We start from the raw sequence: 22,796 nt of genomic DNA, 5'->3' as shown, positions 1-22,796 counted from the left end.
AGACGAATCCAATGAGCCTACTTAATCCATGATTTGCAACAGTGATACTACAGTAACTATCCGTTAATTATTGATTAATCATGAATTAATTAGCATCATTAGATTCGTCTCGCGATTTACAATCCATCTGTAAAAAAGTTTTGTAAATAGACTTCATTTAGTACTTCAAATTAGTAAGATTTTAACGAAAAAATTTTTGCGCTCTAAACACGGCCTATATATCTAAACACGGCCTATATATCCCAACTACACTCATGAGGTAGACTCATCTAGGGATTAGGCGATTCCTCGAACCAAACACCTGGATGCATCTAGTACGGATTTCAGTCTAGGCGTGATCTTTGTTTGGAATCCTCGCGAAGACAGCTAGCATGTGACTGCATCATTTTTACAGCGTTTCCTGATATTTCTGAAGAAGAAAACAAACGGCAGCCGGACCCTTGTATAACGACAATACTGTTGATACGCTACGCTACAAGGGCAGACGCTTCTAGCGCCGACAGGTACCTGGTACAAAGGAGAGGAGGGATTCTTTCTCCTTTGTCTCATGTGTGACACAGAGATGTCACTCGTTCCCAGTAGTCATCCAGAATGAACAGTAAGAACTAACAGTAGTACTAGTGCATACTGCTCAAGTGTTTTTTTTTCTTGTGCTATTGCAAGGACTGCTAGCTGCTGGGTCACTGAAACAAGCATGACACAAGCATAAGGATGTGTACGTGAACGTAATAAGGTATGTAGGCCCCAGCTGGTGTATAACATCACTGACAACGAAAGCATCCTTTGGGCGCAAATAATTGCACCCCACTATCGACATTGTATTCCATGGAGTCCCCTTCATGGGTCACCAACTGGCTCTAAACAAAGGCTCGCCATTTCGTACCGACATGCTCTGGAAATATCCCTTAAATACCAGGCAGGTTGCACTAGCAGCTAGCTTTGCTACTAGGCAGCAATAAATCCACTGCTCATTCATCATGGACGCCAACAGCAACAAAGCAGCCGCCGTCAAGGAGGAGCCCCCGGCGACCACACAGCTCCGCGCCCACCTGCTGGCGGCCCATGACCACGAGCGCCTCGCCGGCGCGCCGCCGCCGCCGCCCCTCGTTGACGTGCCGCCGGTTATCAGTAGTCTCAGCCGCTGCGCCGCGCGCCGCTCTCTGCTGCTGGTGGTCACCTACGCGGCGCTGTTCGGCGGGTCGCTGTCGTCGAGCCTCCTGTCCCGGTTCTACTTCGCGCACGGCGGCGCCGACCGGTGGCTCGCCACGCTGGTCCAGTCCGCCGGCTTCCCGCTGCTGCTGCTCCTCCTCCTCCTGGCCCGGCCGCCGCCGGCGTCGTCGAGGATGTTCGGCGGCTTCACGCCGCGGCTCGTGCTCTACTGCGTGCTCCTGGGCCTGGTGATGGGGCTCAACAACCTGCTCTACTCGTGCGGCACTTCCTACCTGCCCGTGTCCACCACCTCGCTGCTCCTCTCCATGCAGCTCGCCTTCACGCTGGCGCTCGCTGCGGCGCTCGTCCGCGTGCCGCTTTCCTTCGCGAACGTCAACGCCGTCGTGCTCCTCACGCTGTCCTCGCTGCTGCTCGCGCTCCGGCATGGAGTCGGCGGCGGCCGTTCGGACTCCGACGCCGCCGGCGGCGCGGACTACATGGTCGGGGTGGCGTCCACCCTCGGCGCGGCGCTGCTCTTCGCGCTCTACCTGCCGGCGGCCGAGCTCTTGTACCGGCACGGCGGCGTGAGGGGCTTCAGGATGGTGGTGGAGTCGCAGGTGATCATGGAGGCGGTGGCGACCGCCGTGTCCGGAGCCGGCATGGCTGCGTCCTCCGGCGGCAAGGGGCCGTGGAGCGGCGTGGAGGCGACGTGGGACCTGTCGCCGGCGGCCTACTACGCGGTGGTCGGGGCGGCCGTCCTCAGCTGGCAGATGTGCTTCTTCGGCACGGCGGGCACGGTGTACCTGACCACGTCGCTGCACGGCGGCATCTGCATGACGGCGCTGCTGGCGGTGAACGTCGCCGGCGGCGTGGTCGTGTTCGGGGACGAGTTCGGCGCCGAGAAAGGCGTCGCCATGGTGCTTTGTCTCTGGGCCTTCTCGTCGTACATCTATGGGGAGTACAAGAAAGGTGGGAATAAATTGGTGGAGGGGGCAACTCAGATCGACTATGGAATTCTGGATCAGGTGTAGTGTAGGTGTAGCTTTATTTTCCATTAGGAGGAATGTAAATCTTCTTAGCATATTTCCGTCGTCTGCTGTGTTACGAATCTTGCACATATTCTGAACCCTCGTTGTAAAAAATTAGAGAAGCCTAGCTAGAGCACAAATCAACAATAATAGTGTGGGAGGTCCTACTCCGACCAATCACTTATGTGACATCCTTCGATCGGGACCCAACATTGACCCATCACTGATGAAATGAATGGTCGGTCCTTGGTACGGTTCTGAAGTCTGAACATGTAGCTGATGGTAATAAGGCTATTCCCAGTGCATCGTTTCATCAGGGTTTCATGCGCATTAATGTGATGACACATCAGCTTTTGTGGTGATGTGGCAAGAAATTGGAGAGGAGAGAGAGGATACAAGTTTCGTCCAGATGAAACGAGGCCGGCACCGTTACTCAGGCCTTGGTACGCAGATGAAACTGCACTGGGGCTCATCGTGTTTCTTCCGCAGATCCGGTGCAGCGGCGGGAAAATTTCCTCCGGGCGAGCTCTTCCCGCCCGCGCCCAGACCCTCGCTCCCGCCATTCTCCCGTATATCTCCCACCCTTGCTTTTCCATCCAGGCCCAATCCGCACCACCCCTGCTCCAATCGTGGCTCCTCTCGCCGGTGCTTCTCCGACAGAACCAGATGCCGACCAGGGAGAAGAGAAGTGGAGCGAGCAAGCGGAAGGTGCCGCGCCGCCATCACCAGCACCACCACCACAACCAGTTCCAGCGGGAGCGCCGCCGCCGCCGTTCCCTTCGGTTCCTGCGGGAGCGCCGCCGCCGCCGCCGTTCACTTCGGGTCCTGCTGGGCAACCGCCGCCAGCACCTCTTGCTGCAGGATGGCAAGCCGTACCTGGTGGGAGTGGTGCGATTCATTCCCCTAAAGCAAACCAATGCTCAAATCCCTGGTACGCTCCCTCCAATGTTTGATTTTAGCAGGTAGTGCAGTCGAGAGTACTGTCGAGAGTTTCTGATTAAACAATTTGGAAGGAACTAACCTAATGAACTGGCACATCTTTAACGACTGAAACCGCGTCGCGGTTCTGGTCGGAGAGATGGGCCACGTAGGCCGGAAAACATCGGCCGTCGGATCGCGATCCGACGGTCAGAAATAAATAGGGACATAAATTTTGCAAAAAAACCCCGAACTTTGTTAAAATGAACACGGAGTCCATTAATTTAACGGAAAACCCCTCGGACTTTGTGGAGCCTTACTTTACAAAAAAACCTGAACTTTTAGTAATCGTGCCGTACTCCGTGAATTTTGTAAAAAAACCCTGGACTTTGTTAAAATAATTATAAAGTCCATCAATTTTATGAAAAACCCCTTGAACTTTTCAGTAATCGACCGGTACTCCGTCGACGCCAAATTTACCAAATAACCCCCGCAGTCTACCAATTTTACGAAAACCCCCCCGAACATTTTGCAGTTCAATTTCTTAAAATAAACCTGAACTGGAGTGCATATTTCTGCGCGGCAACGCCGCGCAATTTTCTAGTAGGTTACATAATGATGCTGAATACATGGAATTTACTGGATGTGGACACCCATACAGTTTGCATGATCTAGTACAAGCACAAGCATTTCATAATTTTAGTCAGTGTTCATATGCATCTGCAATCAGACATTTTCTTGCATGAAGTACTGGTTCTTTCAAGCTCTTGTCGTTGCTTTAAATATATTTTTGATTGCAGACTAACAAACACTAAGCCATCCATCACGATGTAAATGAATTACTCCATCAAAGTGTAACTTTTATCAGTTTTCAGACTCGAAAATGTCTTGTGCGACCTGCAAAGTTTCTGTTCTGACCATATCATTTATGTATATTTTAGGGGAGGTTATGTTAATTTCTTCCAGCAACCACCATTTTCTGCACCGGACCAAAATTTCCATTTTGTTGGGCTTACTCATTACTTTGCACAAATCTCTCCGTCACCACCACCACCACCATCGGCACAAGGACAATCCTCACATCAAGTCCCCATTGACATTGATGGCGAAAACACTGTCGAGACAAGTAGGACAGCAAAGAGAAGGCATTGGTCACATGAAGAGGAAGTTCGATTGGTAATAGTCTTGTTCTTCAAAACTTACTTAAATTGTGTTCCCTTTCATTAAGATTATCTGATTGCTTGTTGTAGGCGAGTGCTTGGCTGAACAACTCTAATGACCCAATAAGAGGGAATGACAAGAAAGGCGATACATTTTGGAAGGATATCACTTCAGAGTCCAACAAGAACGCAGCAGCAGGTCGTGAAAGGGACACTAACCAACTGAAGATTCATTGGTCACGCTTGAAGACAGTTATCGCCGACTTCAATGGATGTTATACTAAGGTGACTAGAGTGAATAAAAGTGGGGCATCTGATGATCAGTTGATGGATGAGGCACTTGCACTGTATACAGAACAGTATAAGAAGTCTTTCACTTTGTTCCATACATGTTGATGATGACTTAGGGACTAAGCGTCCAATTGGGAGGGATGCAGCCAAGGAAAGCGCAAGACGTAATGGCAAGCGGAAGACTGAAGAGATTATTGAAGGTTTTGCAATCTTAGGAGGTAATATAGATAAGATAGTTGCAGTAACGCAAGAGCGCAAGCAGGCGCGTGAGAAGACCACAGAGGCACATCTTGAAATCTCAAGAAATAGACTCAAGTCAGCACAAGATGAAAAGGAAGCAAAACTGCGGCAAGTCTATGATTCATTGCTTCAGCAAGACACAAGTCAGATGACAGAAGAATCAAAGGCTAGAAGAGATAAGACATTGGCGGCGATTGAGAAGAAGCTATTCAGTAACAATGATGAAGTGTGATGCGCTTTTGTTTTATTCTTGAGCAATCTGACATGCTACTTCTTTCTGTTATCTATCATGCTGATTGTGAGCATGCTATTTCTTTCTGTTCTGCCATACTATTTGTGAGCATGCTATGGAACTCAGCTATGGAACAAAATATGTCCCTTGTTATCTTTCTTTTGCCCTGATTTGGAACACTGCAGGCAGTCAAGTGCATCCTTGAGTTTGGGTTACTATCTATGTAATATATTTTATATATGTGATACAATTTATCTCGTATCATTATTAAGTTACTCTTTGTTTAATGGTTTTTGGTTGATATTTCAATTTCACTATATTGCTAGATCCTTCATGCATATCATAATTCGAGTATTCTAGTGCTTGATCGAGTTAGAAGAAATACAAGTGATCACATAATTACATGGAACACCTGATCACAACAGCATGTGACTAATAAATGCTATGTACAATCCATGAAACCGTGAATTCAAACCGTGCACTGGGGCTCCCTGTTTCATTCATCAGAACACACCTCATGGGATGACGTGGCCTCCTTGGAAACTGCACAGTGAAACGTTGCACTGGGAATAGCCTAAGGACGAGTTTTTGTGGACCCACAAGTAGCTCTCGATGTTTTAAATAGCGGGGTTACTCAAACCGTCTAATTAGTGGTGCTATATCCAGCTATATATCGTCCTTTATAGCGGGCTATTTTCTACTGCAGGATTATACCGGCAGCTACATGAAACAACTATAGCCAGTTATTTAAAATATTAGTAACTCTCATAAAAGAGGCGCACCGGCAGCTGTGTGGAATAGCTATAGCCAGTTATTTAAAATATTGGTATAGCTCTCATGAAAGAGGCGCTAGAACTTCGCCGTGTTTATTTCCAAAAATCAAAATTCCAAAAAGAAATTCCGGCATTTGTATGGAGACTTAAATCTGCACGAAATAAAAAACGCATTGCGATAGCTGCCTGTAAATCGCGAGACGAATCTAATAAACCTAATTAGGCTGTAATTAGACACTAAATTGCTACAGTAATGCTACAGTACATATAATGACAGATTACTTAGGCTCATTAGATTCGTCTCGCGATTTACAGACGAGTTCTGTAATTATTTTTGTGATTAGTCTATATTTAGTACTTCAAATGTAAAAAGATGTCCTTTCAAAAACTTTACGGGAGGCAACTAAACACGACCTAGAAGAGGAGCTTGCCGATGAGCAGCTCCAATGCTATTTTATTTGGGCCATGTTTAGTTGCATCCAAAATTTCAAAATTTTACAAAATTTTCCGTCACATCAAATTTTTCAACGCATGCATAAAGTATTAAATCTACACGAAATAAAAAAACTAATTGCATAATTTGCTTGTAAATCACGAGACGAATCTAATGAGTCTAATTAATCTATGACGGGACAATAATTACCAAATACAAACAAAAGTACTATAGTATTTTACACCCTGAAATTTTTGCAACTAAACACGGCGTTGGTACTTGCGGATCTCGTTGAGCGCCACGGTGCCGGGGCACAAACAGTGGGGCTTCTTCGCACCGTGTGCCACACGACGCCACGTACGCTGAACGCATGGGCGGGTTGGAACTTTCTGCAACCGCCGGTGGATAAAATTAAATGGTAAAAGCGTGTCAGTAGGTGGACCGAGGATGGAGTGAGGGATCCATTTTGCCAGTGAATGCACTGGCAGTGCCCCTTGATACCCATCGGCAGTAATTAGGGTTTCGGCGCTCGGGGGAGGGGGTGCAAACAGGACTTTAGGAGAAAGCTGGACCTTTTTGTTTTCAGGATACCTGATGGCAATGGAGCGAGGGGGTGATTTTTTTTACAACTTTATGAGCATATACAAAATAGGCTTTATGAAGCACCTCTCAAGGAGCTCCGATCCTTAAAATATGAGGTAGCCCTTAGATCTGCTTTTTTCCTGAGAAGCTGGAGTTCGTAGAGCTACACGTGTTTAATTAGCATCTAAATTTAAAAAATGGAGCTGAATTTTCTGGAGTCGAACAGTCCCAAACACCCCGACATACATGTGGAACCTTCGGTTTATGGTGATTTTACAGAGCGTATTTGTCCATAAAACCTCCACATAAACTAGAGTGAAGTTTTTATTTGATCTTTCATAATTTTATCACTAAATTTGTTGGGTTACAATTTTTTATGATGTTTCCAGCCCAAAATGTTATAATGTATAAATCAGGAAAATTATTTGTTATAATATTCCCGTCATTTTTTTTTTCAAAACGAGGCAAGCCCCATTCCCATTACTTAAATCGAAAATACAGATTGTTTGGCACGAAGCCCGAGAGAAAGGGGAAGGGGAGCCTAGGAGCACAAACTGTACCTGATTCAGGACAGAACGCCCGCGTACCTAGAATTCCTGGGCACACAACAGGTAGCTAATATACTAGTACCTCGCAAGAAAAAAGCTAATATACTAGTAGCTGAATACGCATCGGCAAAAGTTACTAGCTAACAAAGTCCAAAAAAAACACAACGTGACGTGATGTTCATCATCGACCTCCAGCAGCTTCTTTTTGTCACGTCATCACCTTACATTCTGCTTTCCGAGTCCGACCGGTCCTCTTCTGCCCCGACAGGGTAACGATCTTATTCTACACTACTATAGAATGTTTAATCGAGACAGGCAAAACAGCTTAACTGAGACGGGCATGGCTTCCGCCTCAAACACAAGGCCACGGTTAATCATGGCCATTACCGAGGTGGGGAGACAACCGCCTCGGTTAATAACTTAGTATGTATTTTTTATTGAGAAATCGCCTATGCCTCATGTACACCAACTTCTTCGATCCATTAAGATAAGTGTAGTAGGTACCGTCAATGCAAACCACATAACCTGACTTCCCTTTGATCTGCCTCGACAATGCAAAAAGACTAGGGTAATCGGTGATGCTGACAAAGATGATGGCTTTTAGAGTGAACTCCCTTAAGGACGCATCCATTATTTTGACCCCATCTTTCCATAGCATCTTCACGTCCACCATGACTGGCTCTAGGAACACATCTATATCATTGCCTGGCTGCTTGGGGCCAGAAATAATCATAGTTAGTAAAAGATACCTAAGCTTCTGGCATAGATAGGGAGGTAGATTGTAGATGATCAGGATGACCGCCCCAAGTGTTGTGGGAGCTGCTGAGGTCACCGAACGGATTCCTCCCATTTGTACATAGTGCAAACTTGACGTTCCTCGCCTCGTCACCAAACTCCTTCGCGAACTTGCCATTGAAACTTTCCACTACCTGCCATCGGAGGGGTGTCGTAGCTTGTTATCTCCCTTGATGCGTTCTGCCAATGCATGTCACGACATCAGCATGGCATCCTCTAAGTTCCCGAATAGCGCATGCAGGCGATCGATCATGGGTAGGTACCACATTGACAGGGCAGGACTTTTCTTCTGCATGTAGTCCTCTTCTTCCTCATTCTCAGTAACAAGATCTGCTTGGCTGACTTCTTATTGTTCTACCTACTCTTGGGTCTCTCGTCATCCACGTCACCGCAACAACCGGCATTCCTTTTGTACCGACTCGTGCCGCAGTGCGGACAGCTCTGCAAATTCTCATACTTACCCCGATGCATAATATAGTAGTGCATGCATTTAATTTTTTAAGCTTCATCGACACTGTACGGATCATCTTCTTCGCTCGATAGGTATTGGAGGGCACCTTGCTACCCTCTGGGTATGTGTCAGCAAGCATACGTAACAGGTTATTGAAGCTAGTGTCGGACCACCCATGGTGAGACTTCATCATCATCAATTGGAGGTTAAAACACAACGCCGTCCAATGCTTCGGAGAGTCCTTATACAACAGATCAACAGCTATAGGTGATAGGCTACAAGACAATAACGCCCATTACTTGTATCGTGTGATGGCCCGTTACCTTAGAAGTGTCGAGTGTGTATGATGTTTGTCACCTAGGTCGCTATAGGAGACGTTGTTTGCCTATAATGCATTTTTAAACATAGCTGTGGCCCCATAAATTTAGGGACATTAGATATTAGGACACCTCAGGAAATAAATTTTGGTATGCTTTGAGCAATCAATATTCATCTGGGAATGGAGTGTACTAATATATGCCCTGATAAATACCACCATACAAGGTCTCACTTTGTGGAGGAGGAGAGGAATGACCGGCGCGGTACAGTAGAGAAGGAGGAAGGCCAGCATGAATTGATCTAGTGATGGAAGGCACCAGGAAAAAGCCTTATTAGGTCAGTTGTAGGTCTGCCACCGAGATTGCATGCTCTTGGTTGTTTCGATGCATGGTGAACAAAAGATGATCGAAGCAATGGAGCAAATGGCCCAAGGGAGAGAATTCTTACTGATTGCCGCCGAACAACGTAAATTCTCAGGTTTCCACAACCCACGAACCTTGTCTACCGTGCTGCTCATCGATCATACAAAGCTTGGTTCGAGTGCCGCAGGGCACGATTTCATACTTACTTAAGAGGAGCAAAACGTCCAAAATTACTGTCGGTCAGCTGCTCGTATGCACCTGTTACTCTTGTCTGTGCTGCTGCTCCTGGTATACATTATAATCTCCTGCTACTATGCTAATGAAGTTGAATAATTACGGATCACAATATGATAACTTGGTCAGTATGGCAACATTTAGCAGAAACAAAAGGAAATATTAACAGTCATTGAGACCGACAGAGCACAGTCTCTCTGACCCCCCCCCCCCCCCCCCCCGTCCTCCTCCTCCTCTCCTCTCTCTCTCTCTCTCTCTCTCTCTGTATTACTAATTTTGCACATATTCTGAACCCTCGTTATAAAAAGTTAGAGATTTCTAGAGCACAAATCAACAATAATAGTGGGTGAGGTCCTACTATATACAACCAGGGAGGGAGGTCCTAGTACAACCAGTCATTTCTGTGCGACATCCTTTGATCGGGACCCAATATTGACCCATCACTAATGAAATGAATGGTCCTTGGTACGGTTCTCAACACGACGGGTTTTGTGCTGACCTGGCATTATTGATGACCACTACTCCCTGACCAGTTGCGGCCCTTTTACTGAAGTTCTTATAATTAGAGATGGCATAATTACTTTTACAAATAAAGTTACTGGGTTCGCGTGAGACCTTCCAATATTTTGTTGATTCATTAAAGTTTAGATTCTTGCTTGGACTTTGATAGTTTGGATCTTCCTCTTCCTCCAACTCATCCCCACCTTTTGAAGCGATAGATCTTGTCTAATCCTGTGACATTTTTACGTTAAATGTCTTTTGTGAGATTGGGACCTGCGAGTTACATTTATGCTAGAGATTTGGCTGTATTTTTCTCTAGGATGATAGTGGCAATAAACGGCAACATAACTAACGCTGGCCTGACTAGAGACCGTCTTTTTCCCTTCGCCGCTACGATGCAACCATCATGCATGGACCGTTACCGGTGTGCACAATGATGCCTCTATTCTTGTCCACGGGAGCACACCGGCAACAAGTCTCTTGTGTATAGCGTACACTGTCTCAAGACTCGCAACAAACAACATTACCTGTTGCTCAATCTAGTTCAATTCATGGCCCACGCTGTAGTACGTAGTATTGACTACTCACACTTGATCAGTTAAAGGTTCGAGATTGAATACAGCGTGGGCCATGAAGTTCGGGTTGTGGCATTTCGCTGAGCTTACCCTATTATTTTGCACACCATTTTTTGGTTCCCTTTTTTATTATTTTACCTTTTTTACCCTATTATTTTGTTCGGGTTGTGGCATTTTCCCTGAGCTTATTTTGATATAAAACCGACGAATGGTGGATGGGCCGGTGGCGAAATGGAGGGTACAAGAATGAATGTATATATCTTTCAGTGGTCTCGGTCATTTCAAAATGATGTAGCTCCACAATATAAACCAAGACCTGGTTTAGTTCCCCATCAAAAATTTTACATATCAATCACAACAATATTTGGACACATGCATGGCGTATTAAATGTAGACGAAATAAATCAGTTTTTACAGATTGTTTGTAAATTGCGAGACCAATCTTTTGAGCCTAATTAGTTCGTGATTAGACAATAAATTGCTGCAGTAAATACGTGCTAATGATAGATTAATTAATCTTAATAAATTCATCTTGTAGTTTACAGACGAGTTCTGTAATTAATTTTGTGATTAGTCTATGTTTCATACTTCAAATGTAAGAAGATTTCATTTCAAAAAATTTACCCAGAGAACTAAATAAGGCCCAAATAAAAAAAGGTGTAGGCCTACACAGGAACGCCACAACTATTAATATACTATGGGTTTTGGGAAGTCCCCATCACTTATATCGTGTAATACAGACCTTGTTCTGACCTGAGTTAGGGCCTGACATAGAGACCTTACAAGCGAGCATCTTGGACATTTGTCACCTAGGTCGCTATATATAGGTGCAATGCTTCACCCAAATATATGTATGTAGTTGGTGGTCTCATAAATTTTTGCTACATTAGAAATAAGGAAATACACCTCGGTAAACAAACAGTGGTAGGCATTGAACAATCAATTTTCATATGGGAATGGAGTATGCTCTTATAAAAACCACCAGTCACTACAAGCGGTCTTACTTTGCCAGAGGAAGAGAGGAATGAGCCAGGGTAAGGTAGAGAAGGGCAAGGCATGGATTATTGTTTGTATTGTAGTGATGGAAGGCACCAGGAAAAAAAAACCTTTTTAGGACCTCGAAGTCAATTGTGGTTCCCAAGAAATTGCTTGTTCTTGGTTTTGTTTTGTTACATAGTGAACAGAGGACTAAGCAACGAGCACATGCGCAGAAGGCCAGAGGGAGAATTCACACTCTGACTGCAGCACAAGAGAGAGGACCAAAGCGTAAACACTTTCAGGTAGCCAACACGAACCTGGCATGCCGCGCTCCTAGATCGGACCACACCAGGGGACTCTTTAGAGCCAATGGGTTCATCTACCAGCGTCAGAGATTCGACATGGAAACTGTATATGCTTTTTCCTCACAGTAAAGAGATGAACATTATGAATACTTTTCTTTCATTAACTAATCCAAATGCTTGATTCAACGATTGCTCTTGATGAATACATTTTTTGGTAACTTACTCCTTTTGTATGCTAGTAATTAAAATAAAGTAGTCGAAATGGAAAATGTATTATACCAATAGGATATCTTAACATTTTTTTGAGAGAGAATAGGATATCTTAGTGCTGGCACTACTGCAGAAATTCTGGTCCGTGTCAGCCCATCGGCCCATCCTTGCCAGCCCAAGGTCTCAAAAAAAAAATGCTTGCTAGCCCAACAAAGCACCGATATGAAAGGCCCATCCTTATGTTGTACGCGGTTTCACTATGGAGGCTGCTAGTTGACATGTCGAGATGTACTAAAAAAAAAGTTGACATGTCGAGAGCTGCCTCTCTGTGCGACGACTGGGAACCTCAACTGCCACGTGGCAATCACCAACGCCTCTGAGCTGGCGTTCGCCTTTCTGCCATCGGTTGCAGAAGCGGTGAAGTCCATGGGTAGATGTGGAGGTGCAAGAATGTGTACATCCGTCCCATGGGATATTAATAGGAATATGGTGCGCCACCAGGGCAAAATGTCCCCACCCCAGGTGCTCTAAGTCCAGTCCTCTGCAAAAAATCTACCGCTAACGAAACGCGTACGCAGCCGCCTCATCCCCCGCGTTGCCCCAGGGCGACTCGGGCGGATCGCCTCCGCGCCGCGCTTGCCGCCCCCTCCTCTGGCCCCCGTCTCCTCTCGTCTCCGGCCTCCCCGCCGGTGGAAGGGGGCGGGGGTCCATTCTTTTGAAGATCTACTTCATCGTTAGGGGTTTTTCAATAATTTTCCTTTCCTCCAAAATAATTAGATTAGATTTTGGATCGTCTTTTCGATGTTTTCGATTTGGCTTTCTATGTCGTATTGGATCTTCTCCTGTGGATGTGTCGTTTTCTTCGAAGACGTCGCACTCTTCATTGAGGGATCGAGGTACATTGGCCTAATCCTCTTTGAGGAGGGATTGGATCTGTTTTCTCCTCTGGTGGAATCGTCTTTCCGGTCGCTGGTGCTACTACTGGCGGCGGTGGATCTGCTCTTCCGGCCGCTATTGGTAATGGCTAATGGCGGCGTCGGATCTTATGTTCGGTTCAACCTTCAGAAGATATAGTTGATGTGCTTTCGGCGCCTTTTACTCCCTACAGTGGTTGAGCATACATCACCTCTTTTGCGGCCTCCACATCTGTGGAGTCTTCTGTTGGTGGGGACTGCGGTTCTGTTCGGATCTGGTGCTGTTCCACAGCGATGGAGTTTCCTGAAGCAGTGGATGGCGCCGGTTGCAAAGAAGACGAAGGGTAGAGACCCATCGGCATGCTTCAATGTAACTTTATTTTATGTTGAAGTCTCAGTTGTAAAAGGGGTTATTTTTAATGAAATCCGATCCCTTTCTAAAAAAAAAGGTGCTCTAAGGTCAGTCTCAGTGGAGGTTTCATGGAGAATTTCATGACATTAAATATCATCAATTTTGCTAACGTGACAAGGAGAGAGAAGGATAAAGTTTCATGGGATGTGAAGAGAGTTTCATCACCATGAAACTCATCTGATACGATTACTTAGTTTCCAGTCTAGATATCTGTACTCATAAAACTCCCACTGAGACTGGCCTAAGATCTGACTCCAATTCCAATCAAATTGTTAAGAGTATAATTAAGAGAACGAATGATTGATTCTTATTGATGAGATTGATTATATATATATATATATATATATATATATATATATATATATATATATATATATATATATATATATATATATATATATATATATATAAGCCCAAAGGGCATGGTGTCCCTTAGGATTGGCCCTTTCGTGATGATCCTTTCGTGAAAGGTAACCACCTAATTAATCTAATTAACTATTACAAAAATTGGTCACTAATTCTAATTTCTTCATAACACAAATGACATTCCTTTATGTTTTCCATGTATTCATGTCAAAATCATAATTATATTGAATCTGACTTGCTAGTTTAGTTTTTCTTTTTCAAAATCCTTCAGGACTGGTTTACCAAGCTCTGCAGGTAGTAGGTCATTACGTTTTATATCCCAAGTTTCAGGCAGGCGTTTTATTAGCAGCAACAACCCACATCTTGCCAAGGTGCCTTCAAAGCTTTGGCCCTGTTTGGATCCATGGGTTAGAGTTAGATTGGGTTAGATTGGGGTCATCTAACCCAAAAGTATCCAAACAGGGTGGGTTAGAGTGGGTTAGATGCATCTAACCCACCCCAAAAAACTATCCCCTCTAAGGAGTGCTTATTTGGGTTAGAGTGGTGGGCCCTATGTCTTTTTTTCCAAACCGGATCCAACTGTGGCCGCTGGCAACTCGGCACCCTCTCCCCTCCCGACCTCCTCGCGACTTGGATCTGCGCGCCGCCACCCCCTCGACGCCCGCCGCCCCTCCGAGCGCCACCACGTCCGCCCGCCGCCGCGTCTGAGCGGCTCCCCGGTGCGGCGTCCGAGCACCGCCCCGTTCGAGCGACTCCCCGGCGCGGCCCCCGTCCGAGTAGTTCCCTGATGCGTCCCCCCGACCAAGCGCCCCCCCCCGAGGCCCCCACCGGCGCGGCCTCACGTCCGAGCGGCCCGCCGACCGCCCCCCGTCAGAAGCTCCGTGTCCAGGGAATAGAGCGCTCTATTCCGGCGGGCCACGACGAGCGAGGATGCGGTCCTCCGGGAGTCGCTGCTGGAGCAGCCGGCCGCGGCCGCGGCGGAGGGCGGCGTGCCCAAGGGGTACTTCGCGGTGTACGCCGGGGAGGAGTCCCAGCGGTTCGTCGTGCCCACGGGGTACCTCCGGGAGCCAGCGTTTCGGGACCTCATGGAGCCCGCCGCCGACGAGTTCGGCTTCACGCAGGCCGGCGGCGCGTGCCGTGCGCCCAGATGACTTCGAGGGTGCAAGCAAATTAAAGCAGCCACATGATTTGAGGAGCAAGAGGCCACACAAGAGGTAGCCACACCAGATCTAGCCAAATTATTGAAAAAGTGTCTTTAATCTAACTCTAACCCTTGCATCCAAACACCACTTAGGTTAGAGTTAGTTCAGAGTTAATCTAGAGCTAAAAACTAACTCTAACTTCTAACCAAGTTAGAGTATCCAAACATGGCCTTTGATTAGCTTGGCTGGGAGCAAATAGCCAATCAAATTATATATATACTACTGCCATCCTTCTTGGGCAGCCCTGGTATTATTATTAACTCTCCCTTCAACACAACATGGTACAGCTAGCCACGGCCAAACAGTGAAATAGTAGACGGAGCAGAGAACAGCTTTGAGGCAGAGAACATTCATAGACTACGGCATACTTGAGAATAGAAGGTGTCAGGAAACAAGCCGCGCATACTTGCATCGTTTGATCCACTATTATGGCGTACTCCCTCCTTCCACCTGCGGATGAGCTCCTACTTCAGAGATCAAGGCAGGGCTGGGAGCATGCGCCGGCATTTAAATTCTGCCCTGAGCCCACGTTACCGGAGTTTTGCATGAAGACATGCAGCGGCCTTGGAGTTTTGCATGAAGGCATGCAGCGGCCCTTGATTCCCGCCCCCCATTTAACCAAAAAATCAGTTCCTCCACGGTAACCATCCTCGGCGCCAAACTGAAAAAAACAGCTGTAAATATTTTCTCGCTCGTTGTTGCCGATTTGCTTTCATATGGGACCAATATGGGCTTAATTACGTAGATGGTGGTAAGCATTCAAGCGAATGTAAGTGCTCATCCGCCCTATAAAGATGGAAGGAAGGAGTAGAACACAAGGCCAGCCCTAGGTCAGGGTGAGCGGGGTTACCCCGGAGCCCTAAGTCCGTCGATGCCCCTGTATGATTGGTATTGGATTTATTAGGCTAATCCCAGTGGACAATTTTATGTTGATGTTTTCAAGATATCCATGTAAGCAAAAAGACTATGAAATAATATTTGAAATTATTTCTCCCAATACATAATTTCATGTTATGGTTTTATGGGATCTATGTTGTATTTAATTTCAAGACTCATAAAAGTGTTGGTATTAATGTAGAGAGAGTTTCATCTAAATAAAACTGATTTTTTTTCTTTCGTCTTAAATTTTATGTCATGCCATCATATAATTCTACGTAACATGCTAATTAATGTGCATGAAATCCCTCTAAAACTCTTATTGGGAGTGGGCTTAGGGCGAGTACAACGCGCTGTCAAGAACCGTAGACATGCAACATTTTTTTGCAAAAAAAAAACCCCCAAGCAGCTGCAGTTACTGCCCACCCCTCGCTTCATCCGTCTACGGCTCGAGCGCGTGCTCCCAGGCGAAGCGGCGACGAAGATCCCCGTTGTAGGGCGCGCTGCGGGGAGGCGGCGGCGGCGGCCATGATCCACTGCGCGCGCGGGAGGGGGGGGGGGGGGGGGGGGGGGCGGGGGCGGGGTTCGTTTTGGCGCCGCGCCTTCCTCCTGCCAAAATTTTTTTCCCGTTCCCCATTGCAGCAGCCATCTCCATTCTTCCCCAACTCCGGCCACCTTCGATTCGCCCCCTATGGTGAGTTTCCCTTCGATTCATCGCAGCCCCGGCCTCCTCTCGCCCTCCTCGACCCATTCCGCCGCTAATCCCGTCGTTTTCCTTGCCGTGCAGGGTCTCCTGGCGGAGCTCTCCCGCCGGTGCCGCCTCTGCTCGCCACGCCGCTTCCTTGCCGCGTGGTGCTCCTGTTCACGCCTCTGGTGGTGAGCGTGGCCTCCTAAGTATTTCCGTCTAATTCTTTTGTGAATCATTGATTTGCGTTGGCCTTGTGTGCATGTCAGGAGGATTACAACAAATTTGGGTTAGGAGGATTACGGTAGATTGAGGCCTCTCAGCTAAGGGGCGCCAATGTGTTCATCGTCTCCTCTCTGGTCAGCATTGCAAGCTACGAGAATGTCCTGAAGAAGGTGCTCATGGAACTTCCAGATGACAAATAAATTAGAAGGATTCAGAATAGCACATATTAGAATGCTTGACTCACAAAAATCTTGAAAACTCTTGCTTTGTGTGTGATGATTTGGCATCCTAGCTAGTATGGCACAACTCAGCTATGCATCACTTTTTTACAATTGATGACTTGTTGCATTTCTTGACTTTGCTGGGACGTATCCTAACAATTGAGGTTAGTTTCGGACTGTAGTATTTCTTTACAACAAGTCAGTTTGAGTTTCCAGTTGATGTTTGTTTCCTATAGATTCCAGTTACAACACTGCCTAGAACAAATGTGTCCTAGATTTTAATGACAAGTGTCAGGGCTGATAAAGCAAAAGTCCTACTACAAATTTATTTTGGACCAATCAAGCCATACATATCAATGTGTAGTGATAGGAACTGGTGCTTCTACTTTTGATAGGAACTTTATTTTGGACAAATCCTGCATACATATCCTCTGATGTTCATGATAGGAACTGGTGCTTCTACTTTTGATGCTCTGCCACCCACATTGTATAAGTGAGAAGACACAAGATTAATCTATGCTTAGCATACAAGGTTAACACAGATTAATCTTCAGAAAGTTAGTTCAGCTACAAAAATGGATCAGGCCGCTTACTTATTGAACTACACATCTTGGTTTCATTGATGTTCAGTTACTGCAAAGCACTCCAAAAGTTACTGAACTGTTTTCAACTAATTGTCCTAATTGCCTTTGGTTCAGCAATTATAGGAGGACAATTTAACTATTATTATTTCAGCTTGTCACATCAACTTGTCACTGATTGTTTCCTACACATAAGTAGAAATCTGGCACTAAATCATTTCTGAAACCTGTTAGCAGAATATATGTATATTGATATCATATTGTCATTTTATCATCTGTTTGTGCCTATCAAGTATGAACTGTGTATATATGTCTTTTCTTTCCTATCAAGTATGAACTGAGCATGTCATTTTAATCCTGTCAAGTGAGAACTGTTTCTTGTCATTTTTATTTTGCATTCAAGTGTCTGAAAATGGCCATTTCCATTCTAGTGTTAAATGAATTGGCCACTTGCTTTAGCTCTGTCTCAGGTAAAGATAGACAACTGAATTGGCACATTTCAGGGTTGGTGGCTCATCTGTTGCTGCCGACTGGAGACTGAACATTTCTGACTGGAGACTGAACACTCGGGCAAAGATATATAGACAACTGAACTGGTATCTATTGCAGTCATCTGTTTGTTAGGCTCTCTTCCTTTTCAAGTGTTAGCTAGAAATTTACTTGTGAAATGGCTGCATGTATTCATGTGTGGTGGCTATAACTACAACATATATGGCCGTCTGGCTTCTGTGATGTTTCATTTATATTACTGAAAGTGGTATTTTTGTCATCTTTCATAATTTGTGACACTTGTGTGACGAAAATTGGTTCGTCGCCTATACGATGTCATAAAAGGTCTTCTGCGACGAAAACACATTTTTTTGCCATAAATCTTATGACAATTAATCTATTTTGTCATTAATTTGTGACGCTCATTTTCATCATAATCAATACCAAAAAACATCACAAAATAGTATGCTTGGATGATTGTACATGTGCCCCATAGGATAGAAAATGTCATAAATTTTTTACCTCATGCGATGTGATGATGACTAGGACATGACATGGCACCTCCATTACGACAAATTGTCACAAAATATTCAAATTATTAATTTCAGCCTATTTTTTCAATATTCGATTTGGATCTTTTCGAGCTGTTTGGAATGCAATATGTCATAAAATATGTTTTCTCAATATTGGTCATAAATATTCGTCATAAACTAATATTCATGCGCACATCACAGCCCAACGTCACTTGTCAAGTCGATATAAACAGCCCAAAAAAAAAAGGACAAGTCACTCTATAACAGGTTCACTGAACAGCCAAGACAGCCCTATGTACTCAAAGCAAAAAAAATCTCTCCCCTTGCTTCTTCAAAGTTTCAATCTCTCCCCTTTGATTCTCCCTTGCTACTTCAGATTCCTGAAACTTCAGCTTCAAGTCTTCTAGCTCACTTTGCTGGTCACCCATTTTCTCACTTTGAAATTGAACCCTGCTCACTGGTAAGAAAAACAATAATTATAAGTACCATAACACAACCATTAACCAAATATCAGACATACATATGTTTGTAACTTGTAGTTATACAAGTGCAAATGCTAAGTTACAGTATGGATATAAGTACCATAACACAAACACAATCCATTTTCTGACCATAAAAGGCAATCTGACTTAGCTGTGCTTTCAACAAACTACAATATACATTCTAACTAATGTACAATCAAGAACACCATATTTATGTGTTCCCAGAAAACAACCACAACAGTAATTAACCCAATCAGCAAGACCATATATTTAAAAAAAAAAGCTAATTTAACTGTCATTACCACCCTATCTATCATGAAGTGTTAGTCAACAAAACTAGCCACAAGCTCAAAAGATGAATCAGCTGCTAAACAGATCACCAGATCGAAATCAGTTGTAGCCATACAAATTTACTTATGTCAAACAATTTATTCATGCTTCATGTGTTTTATTAGTAGCGAAAATGTGCCTGTCATAGGTAATAAGAAAATAAAAAATATCTGCTTGCTGGTAACACATCATTTTGTGGCCAACTAGTACTGACAGGCCCTGAAGTAACATAATAGAGTACAACAATTAAGAAGCCAACTAGAATTTCATGTATTAATAGCTTACAGATAGACATGACGGTTTTTTACATCCAGTAAGCAATAAAAAATCATGTGAAGAGTTCTGTTCCAAACCAGAATGATACTGCTAGACCAGGCATATGATCAGTTTATTTATTAGTAGCTCATTTCACATCTCATCAATTTTGGGCCCATAACACATGCTAGGTAAAATAATAACAAAGGAGCATTTATCAAGATCAGTCTGCAACTTTAGATCAACAGGAAAAGTAAATGCCAAAAATCAGTGCATCATCATAGTGAAATACCTGTTAGCAAAAGTGAAGGAAATTTAGAAGGAACACTGTTTGCCACCTGTCTTGAAACTGCATAAAACAAATACACAAGCGAAGTATATGAAATAATGAAATATTGAACAAAGTCAGACCTATGTTAAACAGTCTCAATGGCAGCCTATCTTTTAAGAGGACCCTCGCAGCAATTTTTGTCATAAATAGTCACAACCTGAAATGATAAGCTTAGCCAAATTTGACAAACACAAAAGTTATTAATGACAGGACACAGTGCCGAACCGTTGATTATTGAACAAAAATGGAATTAAAACACATGCATTGGTTCATAGAAGTTACTTGATTTAGGAAGCCACACCACCATCAGTTTGCCTGAATATGTAAGGCCATAAAATAGAGGTGGGTGTCATAATGTGCATTGGGTTGAAATTTGGAGACAAATTAAATCTGTATAGCAAGAATCTTAGGAGCAGGAACAGAACAAATATTCCTAATGCGAGGATGGCATCAAATAAATCAAGATAGCAGTCTCTTTTACGTTTTGTATGTAAAGGATGTGTATAGGCAACGGGCACAGATACCATTTATTGAACTGACCTTACTGTGATAGTTGCAATATGTTAGCAACTAATTCACGGAAGGCATGATATAACCATGATTTAACCTGACCCTTTTTAGAACTGATTCAACCAGACACTAGGCAGAGCTATCCAAATTTATCCCCAATTTTCATCTTTAGTAACAATTCTTTCACAAAGCAAGGCATGATGTACTAAACTATAGCAGAAAAATTTCTGAACTGCATAATGCACGTAGCTTCAGTTTTCTATATTAGCATGTACAAAGGGAAAGAGCACAAGGGATTTACTGTAAATCAGTGAGAAGTGAGAAGGGGCAGAAGGCCACGAGTTCGACGCAGTGGCACGGCTTGCTGTCAACATTGCCGGGGCCTTGCGCTGCGTCGCTGCGGAGGAGCACGGGGATGACAAGGCCGAGGCCGAATCCTTGTTCCTTTCACCTCCCTCATTGCCGTGACACAGCCCCCTCTTCCAGCTTCAGCGCCGACTTGACGCCGCGGCCAGGGACGCCGCTGTAGTTGCCCAGGGGCCGAGCCGCCCACGGAAACCGCCGTCGGGGTGGCCAGGGAGGCCCGGGTCCGACATCACCACGGCGGAGGGCGAGATGCGGCCGTGAACAGCGCCTGCGTGGTGGCAGCGGCGCGCTTCTGTAACGGGTAGAGCGCGGGCGAATCCGGGAGCAAGGCCCGTGCCGTGGCGAGGGAGGCACGACCGGAGGACGCAGACGAGGTGGCGCAGCGCTGCTGCCCCGCTGGTTGTCCCCGCGCCGGAGGGCCGCGCCCCCAAGTAGGAGGATGTGAAGGTGGTGGCAGAGGAGTCCCCGGCCGCGGTGAGGCGAAGCTTGGCGGAGGACGAGGTAGAGGAGGAGCGGCTGGAGGAGGCCGAGATGCGGGGAGGCTGGATCTGAGTAGCGGTGTGGCGGCCGGCAAGATTGGGTGAAGCCGGGAGGGAGGAGGGGATCAGGGGAATCGCGAATTCTAGGGTTAGACGTGGCTAGTAGGGGGGTTTTTTTTTTTTTGAACTCGGCTAAGTGGGCTATAAGGCTGTCGATCTGGGATGAGCGCTGGTTGATGTCGGGTATTATAGGAAATACTTCCTCCATCTAAAATGAATGTAAATCTCGTTTTAGGAGTCAAATAATTTCAATTTTAATCAAATTTATACAAAAAAATTACTAATATTTGTATCTCCAAAAAGATATAGTATAAAAATATATTACATGATTAATCTAAAAATATTTATGTTATAACACAAATATTAATACTATTTTATATAAATTTGGTTAAATTTAAAATTGTTTGACTTCTCGGAAAGCGAAATTTATATTCTTTTTGGGACGGAGAAAGTAATAGATAATTGAGTATTTGTTGGAGTGGTAAGCTATTTGCTCCTCGAGCCCGAGGTATGATGTTTGATCCCTCAACACGTGGTAAGATCCCTCAACACATCATAATTTTTATTTAATTTTAAACCTTTGAATTTAATTCGTACTAAGTTGACTCTTGTGACACCTTAAAATTCGTCACGATATGGTCTTCCTCTCGTTTATGACGTTTTTCACTTGATTTTAGTGACGAACACCATGTTTTTGTCACTAAGTCATGCTGCCTCCAACAAAACGTCACAAAATGATATGGTCTAACGACATTTTGATCAAATGTCATGAGATATTCGTCACAGAAGGTCATATGTGTTGTAGTGTATTTACATTCATGTTTGGTGAACTATTTTCATTTATACGTGTATCAATTGAAGAGTGCGAACTGCCACCTTTGTGAGTATGAGCTGTGTTGTGCCAACTTAACATGCTTTGTGAGCTTTGTGAATTGAATTGTGCCAACTGAGGTGAAGTGTCAACTGAACAAACATATATATTATATACATGTTTATTTTAAGAGTTATACGAATTATTTGAATATATTGTACAATTTCTCATGTATGCAACAAAATAGCTACAAAGATCAATTATACACTAAATCACCATGAGTTTGTGTGTCAAAGGATGAAGTAATCACCCTGCAAGACAGCTAAACAGACAACTCATTGTACAAGCTGTCTGTTCAGCTATCTGTTTTTGACAAAAAGAAAGCTATTGTCTGCACTATTGTACATGCCCTTAAACCAGTCTCAGTGGGAGTGTTATCGACACAGTTACCAAGACTGAAAACTTGAGAACTGTGCCAGTGGAGTGTCATGGTGATGAGAAATTTGCATTGTTGACACTTGAAACGTTGGGCTTCGCAGATTTGACATCCGAAACGTTGGCTTCACACTATTGACACTGCAAACA

General features: G+C 44.7%; 3 protein-coding genes and 1 long non-coding RNA gene across 7 annotated transcripts; 3 read left to right on the top strand and 1 right to left on the bottom strand.

Moving 5' to 3' along the window:
* The first annotated feature begins 836 nt into the window (after window positions 1-836).
* On the top strand, window positions 837-2,429 carry LOC120711924 (probable purine permease 4). Its single transcript, XM_039997600.1, has one exon. It carries the CDS (start codon window positions 978-980, stop codon window positions 2,178-2,180), a length of 1,203 nt encoding a protein of 400 aa, XP_039853534.1. The 5' UTR covers window positions 837-977; the 3' UTR covers window positions 2,181-2,429.
* A 199-nt stretch (window positions 2,430-2,628) lies between these two features.
* On the top strand, window positions 2,629-5,263 carry LOC120713308 (protein diaphanous homolog 1-like). Its single transcript, XM_039999296.1, has 4 exons — window positions 2,629-2,746; window positions 2,937-3,108; window positions 4,037-4,271; window positions 4,346-5,263. Exons 1-4 carry the CDS (start codon window positions 2,629-2,631, stop codon window positions 4,649-4,651), a joined length of 831 nt encoding a protein of 276 aa, XP_039855230.1. The 3' UTR covers window positions 4,652-5,263.
* A 10,968-nt stretch (window positions 5,264-16,231) lies between these two features.
* Window positions 16,232-18,344, top strand: LOC120711923. Of its 2 annotated transcripts, XR_005690544.1 has the most exons (3): window positions 16,234-16,547; window positions 16,641-16,729; window positions 16,808-18,344. It is a non-coding gene; the product is annotated as an uncharacterized LOC120711923 (long non-coding RNA). The 2 variants fall into 2 exon arrangements; XR_005690543.1 differs by having other exon boundaries at window positions 16,232-16,547; window positions 16,641-18,344.
* Window positions 18,345-18,699: 355 nt separating this feature from the next.
* On the bottom strand, window positions 18,700-21,521 carry LOC120711922. Of its 3 annotated transcripts, XM_039997599.1 has the most exons (4): window positions 20,797-21,518; window positions 20,268-20,300; window positions 19,947-20,003; window positions 18,700-19,044 (listed from the first exon to the last, which is right to left on the bottom strand). In XM_039997599.1, the coding sequence occupies exons 1-4, from the start codon at window positions 20,867-20,869 to the stop codon at window positions 18,887-18,889; spliced, it is 321 nt and encodes a 106-aa protein (XP_039853533.1). In that variant the 5' UTR covers window positions 20,870-21,518; the 3' UTR covers window positions 18,700-18,886. The 3 variants fall into 3 exon arrangements, 1 of the variants encoding a protein (XP_039853533.1); XR_005690542.1 differs by lacking the exon at window positions 20,268-20,300 and having other exon boundaries at window positions 20,797-21,521; XR_005690541.1 differs by lacking the exons at window positions 19,947-20,003; window positions 20,797-21,518 and having other exon boundaries at window positions 20,066-20,790.
* Window positions 21,522-22,796: the final 1,275 nt, after the last annotated feature.

The sequence above is a fragment of the Panicum virgatum genome, chromosome 6K (genome assembly GCF_016808335.1).
Source record: "Panicum virgatum strain AP13 chromosome 6K, P.virgatum_v5, whole genome shotgun sequence".
NCBI lineage: Eukaryota > Viridiplantae > Streptophyta > Magnoliopsida > Poales > Poaceae > Panicum > Panicum virgatum.
Note: the sequence above shows the minus strand (reverse complement) of the source record. Positions and strands in the feature narration are given on the sequence as shown.

Bases quoted from the DNA above. Each gene is read 5' to 3' on its own strand.
- LOC120711924 (XM_039997600.1), top strand. From the start codon at position 978: ATGGACGCCAACAGCAACAAAGCAGCCGCCGTCAAGGAGGAGCCCCCG.
- LOC120711922 (XM_039997599.1), bottom strand. From the start codon at position 20,869: ATGTTGACAGCAAGCCGTGCCACTGCGTCGAACTCGTGGCCTTCTGCC. The intron at 20,301-20,796 runs GTAAATCCCTTG...TTACATATTCAG, and splicing joins TCACTTCTCACTGATTTACA to GCAAACTGATGGTGGTGTGG. The intron at 19,045-19,946 runs GTATTTCACTAT...TTTTCTTACCAG, and splicing joins TCCTTCACTTTTGCTAACAG to TGAGCAGGGTTCAATTTCAA.
- LOC120713308 (XM_039999296.1), top strand. From the start codon at position 2,629: ATGAAACTGCACTGGGGCTCATCGTGTTTCTTCCGCAGATCCGGTGCA. The intron at 3,109-4,036 runs GTACGCTCCCTC...TGTATATTTTAG, and splicing joins AACCAATGCTCAAATCCCTG to GGGAGGTTATGTTAATTTCT. The intron at 4,272-4,345 runs GTAATAGTCTTG...TGCTTGTTGTAG, and splicing joins ATGAAGAGGAAGTTCGATTG to GCGAGTGCTTGGCTGAACAA.